Source organism: Poromitra crassiceps (genome assembly GCF_964638095.1).
Source record: "Poromitra crassiceps genome assembly, chromosome: 20".
Taxonomy (NCBI): domain Eukaryota; kingdom Metazoa; phylum Chordata; class Actinopteri; order Beryciformes; family Melamphaidae; genus Poromitra; species Poromitra crassiceps.
Genome location: NC_139637.1, coordinates 9,562,574 through 9,568,827, shown reverse-complemented (window position 1 = coordinate 9,568,827; position 6,254 = coordinate 9,562,574). Strand labels below are relative to the sequence as shown.

General features: G+C 45.3%; 1 protein-coding gene across 1 annotated transcript in view; it reads right to left on the bottom strand.

Moving 5' to 3' along the window:
* Positions 1 to 1,918: 1,918 nt before the first annotated feature.
* sema3bl (sema domain, immunoglobulin domain (Ig), short basic domain, secreted, (semaphorin) 3bl) overlaps positions 1,919 to 6,254 on the bottom strand; it is a gene marked incomplete at both ends in the record, with an annotated part of 108,617 nt that continues 104,281 nt past the window's right edge. The window contains 2 exons of the mRNA XM_083656901.1: positions 1,919 to 2,375; positions 2,911 to 3,422. Coding sequence (XP_083513027.1) covers positions 1,919 to 2,375; positions 2,911 to 3,422 — 969 coding nt within the window. The remainder of the gene's footprint in view (positions 2,376 to 2,910; positions 3,423 to 6,254) is intronic.

Genomic DNA, 6,254 nt, shown 5'->3' with positions numbered 1-6,254 from the left:
GTGAAATATCCCTTTAAAGCTAGGAGGGGGGGGGGGTGATCTATAACTGTGAAATATCCCTTTAAAGCTAGGAGGGGGGGGGGGTGATCTATAACTGTGAAATATCCCTTTAAAGCTAGGAGGGGAGGGGGGGGGGGTGATCTATAACATTTAATGGAAACTTCAACCCAGAGCAATAAAAAGAAAGCAATGTGCCTTTAATCTGTTGAAGCATCAACACTCGTCTCATCCTAAGTTCCAGTTTGATCTAGTCAAGCATTCTGTTCTGCATTCAGTGCAGAGTGGGAATTCAGTTTACATAGTGTGTGTATGTGTGTGTGTGTGTGTGTGCGTGCGTGCGTGTGTGTGTGTGTGTGTGTGTACGTGCATGTGTGTACGTGTGTGTGTGCGTGCGTGTGTGTGCGTGTGTGCAAGTGCACTGGCATGTGTGTCTATGTATGCTTCATTGATTGCTTAACCATGTGTGTGATTGCAGGATTCCATGTCACTGATCATCTTGTATATATATGTATTGTATATACATCATATATATATATATATATATATATATATATACAGTATATATATATATATATATATATATAGTATATAGAGCCAGTTATGTCGTTCCTTTTGTCTTGTAAAAGATGAAGTACTTTGAGCTAAAATAGCACATGAGCATTTTGTAACAAGTGCAGGGCGAGAGACAACCACGGAATATGAGGTGGAAAGGAAACGAGTCGAGTGATTGCAACGTGTGAAAGAAGATCAGAAAACATAATGCACACATCCACCGGACTCCTCAAAAAACTGCTGCTGGATCACAAAACACTAGAATTGAAAGAAACGAAAAGTCCGCACACAGTCTAATGCTGTACCGTGCTTTAATTACCACCTCCACAAACTAACAAACAACGTTTCGCCCAGCAAGGGCTTAGTCAGGTTTACAGGATGTTGCTCCACCCAGCCTTTATATACACCCCCACCTCAATCAGTCAGCCAATCAGTGAAGTGCCCACAAGCAATAATATCATGTAAATCGACACACGTTATCTATAATCTAATATTTTTTTTCTGCTTGATTGATTGCTTGATTGCTTTTATCATGCATCTGTAACGCACCTTGTGAAGTCCATGGATTTTAAAGTGTGCCATATAAATTGAATTTATTATTATTATTATTATTATTATTATTATGTAAACCTGACCAAGCCCTTGCTGGGCGAAACGTTGTTTGTTTGTGGAGGGGATAATTAAAGCACGGGACAGCATTAGACTGTGTGTGGACTTTTCTTTTCTTTAAATCAAAATGTGTGAAAGAACCAACGTGAGAAAAAGAAATGGATTAATAATGTAGCATTATATAACAAACTGCTAAATCCCTCTGACCTAAATGTCTTCTTCCTATAGGGACTGGTAGGAGATGCGATGGTGGAAGATAACTCTTTGCAGCAGGTTCAATCGTCGTCGGTGAGTCGAAATGTTTCAGGACAAAGCGCTCACTCAGTGCTGCTGGGGAGTTAGTTTTGTATTTTGCACTTATGTTTTAATTGATTACTTTCTGTAAACCCAGATGATGTTGATGTCTGAAACCTAAAATAAATTTGAGAATATCTATGATATCTATCTAATTCTATCTCAATTAGTTGGAATGGGGCATTCTTCTCTGTTGTAGCCCCAATTTGCGATTTAATTGTCTTTACATGTAGAAAAAAATCTTAAAAATGATAAAAGACAATTTACGCTACAATATGGGCCAACTTAAACTGTTCATTAAATAGGTATCCTGGGACAGCTTGTGTCTATACTGGGAACTGATTCTACTGCTGGTGAAGTCCATCCAGAAGCACAAGTTCTCTCAATCTGAAGCTTTCTGAAGTTTGCTAAGTTCTTCTCAGTAGAAGAAGAAAGAAGAAAGCCCTGCGTTATGTGAAAAATGTCAGACATGAAAGCAGTATGTGTAGCTGTAAATGTCTGTGAAGGTGAAGGTGTGAGGATGAGGGTGAAGGTGTGAGGGTGAAGGTGTGAGGATGAAGGTGTGAGGATGAAGGTGTGAGGGTGAAGGTGTGAGGATGAGGGTGAAGGTGTGAGGGTGAAGGTGTGAGGGTGAAGGTGTGAGGGTGAAGGTGTGAGGATGAAGGTGTGAGGATGAGGGTGAAGGTGTGAGGATGAGGGTGAAGGTGTGAGGATGAGGGTGTGAGGGTGAAGGTGTGAGGGTGAAGGTGTGAGGGTGAAGGTGTGAGGGTGAAGGTGTGAGGGTGAAGGTGTGAGGATGAGGGTGAAGGTGTGAGGGTGAAGGTGTGAGGGTGAAGGTGTGAGGGTGAAGGTGTGAGGATGAGGGTGAAGGTGTGAGGGTGAAGGTGTGAGGATGAAGGTGTGAGGATGAAGAAACGATCCTTTATAACCAAGAGTTTGAAGTGTAACGGGAGGAAAAGGTTGTCCCCTGTTGTCACGTTTTGAGTCTCTGTCTCCTCTTCATCATCATCATTATCATCATCATCACCAACAACAACAACAACAACAGGTATGAGTTCAGTTCAAGATCAGTCTCTTTTTGTGCTATCTTTCCACAGCAACCCACTTTTGTCTCTTTTGGGCCACATCCAGGAACAACCCCTAGAACCTGTCCTACAGACACACCTGTTGAGCACCTGTCCTACAGGCACACCTGCTGAGCACCTGTCCTACAGGCACACCTGCTGATTTGACAGAATCCAGTGAAGGAAATGAGTGTATCAAGTGGAATGAAGATTCCATCCGCTTAATGACGAGGCTGAAACAGACATTCTGTTAACCTCATTCTCACAAACCCAAGTGCCAACGTTTCAAAGTCTAGGAGTTAATGCTGGACATGACCCTTTCCTCTGCTCTTTGTTGTCCCCATTCTCTCTCTCTCTCTCTCTCTCTCTCTCTCTCCGTCTGGTTTGTTACTCGTCCCGTGCGCTCAGATCCCGTGGCGTGCGGTTGCGTTCTCCGGAGCTGCTCTTGCTGCGAGCCTTCCTGGCGCTCTCCTGCGCCTGCTTGTATTTCTCCAGCATGCTTTTGTGCTTCCTCCTCAGCTTGTCGTTGCACCACATCCTCTCGCAGTACTCCTCCACGTGCGGCAGGTTGGACGGCCCAATCAGCTGCATGATGTCCTTGAACCACGAACGCGATTGGCCCATCTGGCCCGCCGCCCCGCCCCTGCCGTAGGTGCTGCACGGCAGCCAGGCCCTGTAACCTCCCGCCGGCCGCTCTTTGAAGGAGTCGGAGAGACCGCCGTCGTCCCGCGCCAGCAGCTCACCCAGTGTCTCCCCCTGGAGGACGTCGAGGGTGAGGCGGGCCAGCGTCTGCGTGAAGCCGTGCTCTCGGGAGCGGCAGATGTACGTGCCCTCGTCCTGACGGAAGAGCCGGCGAAACAAGAGACCCTGCTCTGTGCGCATCACACGGTCATCCAGCTCCACCTGGGGGCGAGGGGGAGAAGTGTTTTCATGCATAACGTATACATATTAGCCTACATATAACAGAATATCCTATAATAAGAATGTGAAACGGCTGTGTGTGTGTGTGTGTGTGTGTGTGTGTGTGTGTGTGTGTGTGTGTGTGTGTGTGAGAGCGGAAATTGTGTTCGGCCACAGGTATGCCATTTCCGTGCGATCTCGCTGAATCTTTCAGGAAGTATAAAGAGTGGGTGACCTAACGGAGGATTCTTTTTTACTAAATGGGAAAAAATGGCTAATTAGTGACCTAACTGCTTGGTCACTAATTAGCCATGGTACTAATTTGAGGAAAAACTCAGGGAGACGGAGCAAGGAATGAGGAAATGAAAGGTAAAAACAAAAGGAGATTTGGGCAAATGGTGGCTGTGAAACCAGGATAACATGAGAGGAGTGAGGTAGAGAGGAGAGAGATGAGAGGGGTGAGGTACAGACATGAGAGGAGTGAGGTAGAGAGGAGAGAGGTAGAGACATGAGAGGAGTGAGGTAGAGAGGAGAGAGGTAGAGACATGAGAGGAGTGAGGTAGAGAGGAGAGAGGTAGAGACATGAGAGGAGTGAGGTAGAGAGGAGAGAGGTAGAGACATGAGAGGAGTGAGGTAGAGAGGAGAGAGGTAGAGACATGAGAGGAGTGAGGTACAGACATGAGAGGAGTGAGGTAGAGAGGAGAGAGGTAGAGACATGAGAGGAGTGAGGTAGAGACATGAGAGTGAGGTAGAGACATGAGAGGAGTGAGGTACAGACATGAGAGTGAGGTAGAGACATGAGGGGAGTGAGGTAGAGAGGAGTGAGGTAGAGAGGAGTGAGGTAGAGACATGAGAGGGAGGTAGAGACATGAGAGGAGTGAGGTAGAGAGCAGTGGGGTAGAGACATGAGAGTGAGGTAGAGACATGAGAGGAGTGAGGTAGAGACATGAGAGTGAGGTAGAGACATGAGAGGAGTGAGGTAGAGACATGAGAGGAGTGAGGTAGAGAGGAGTGAGGTAGAGACATGAGAGGAGTGAGGTAGAGAGGAGTGAGGTAGAGACATGAGAGGAGTGAGGTAGAGAGCAGTGGGGTAGAGACATGAGAGTGAGGTAGAGACATGAGAGGAGTGAGGTAGAGACATGAGAGTGAGGTAGAGACATGAGAGCAGTGAGGTAGAGAGGAGTGAGGTAGAGACATGAGAGGAGTGAGGTAGAGAGGAGTGAGGTAGAGACATGAGAGGAGTGAGGTAGAGACATGAGAGGAGTGAGGTAGAGAGGAGTGAGGTAGAGACATGAGAGGAGTGAGGTAGAGAGGAGGTAGAGAGAATGGAAGTGAGTATTGGTGCTGTTTTCTCAGCTTGGGTGGCTAGAGAGGAAAAATGTAGCATGAAATCCAGTCAGTGTTTTTGTTCTTGTTCTTTCGCTGCCTCCCCTGTCTCTCTTTCTCTCTTTCCTTCCATGCCTACCTCCTACCTCCTACCTCCTACCTCCTACCTCCTACCTCCTACCTCCGCCCAAGTCTCTCCTTCCTTCTCTATTCCATGCTTTCCCTATAGATCTACCTCCACCAGCCCCTTCCCCCTCTCAGTCTCTCCCTCTGCTTCTCTGGCTGTCTGTCGGTGCCAACACTAACATGGCAGTTAGAGTGGCAGCCAAATGTTTATTTGCAGGGAAGTGGAGAGGGGTGGTAATGCCTTAATACTTACATGGCTGACTGAGGCACTCGGTTGAGCCTGGAGCAACATCTAACCTCAAAACATCTAACCTCAAAACATCTAACCTCAAAACATCTAACCTCAAAACATCTAACCTCAAAAGTTCTAACCTCAAAACATCTAACCTCAAAACATCTAACCTCAAAACATCTAACCTCAAAACATCTAACCTCAAAACATCTAACCTCAAAACATCTAACCTCAAAAGTTCTAACCTCAAAGCAGATGAAGAATCAGTGTGGGAGTGGGCACCCAGAGGAACATGGTGGATTTTGTGCTGGAAAAATGGCGTTGCAATGCTGCGTTTAACACTAAAGGTGCCAGAAGTGGTCATTTTGAATTTCTAATCTAAATACCCAATTGTGAGCTTAAAGGAACACTCCGCCCATTTTCAACCAGCTTTGTATCATTAGAACATCAGTAGTATATCAGAAAACTGTAAACGGTTTTGAAGTCTGTCATTTAATTTGACAGTTATTGAGTGTTAAAGTCTATTGACAGTCTCTATTCTGTCCAATAGATGAGTGACATAGTGACATAGTGAGTTTGCTGCGCTTGTGACAAATTGCTGTGTGAAAGTGAACCAGACCAAATGAAAATCGCAACAATGTTGCAACTTCACCCCCCCGAATCGCACCGAGTCCACCAGCTTATATGTGAAAGCGACCACACACACACACACACACACACACACACACACACACACACACACACACACACACACACACACACACACACACACACACACACACACACACACACAAACGTTTAGTTTAGTTTAGTTTATTTCGGATGAAAATACAAAAAGAACATTACAAATTACATTTATAGTAAAAACATTTTAAAAATGGTGGACATTATGTAAATCGAAGAAAACAATTATCCAAGGATAGCCCAGTAAAGTAGCTTAAAGTTGCGAACTAGAAGCCTACTTATTTCCACTGGGGTCCTTTCTGCCAATATGGCTGATATCACCCCAAATTGTTACATAAATAAGAATATGGCAGGTTTTTCATAACCTAAGTAAGTTGAAGTAGTTTTGATGCTCAGTGAATGTGTACATTCTGAAAAGCTTTGTGTTTATGTCAGCATCTGCCAGTGGGCCATCATGATAAGAGTAG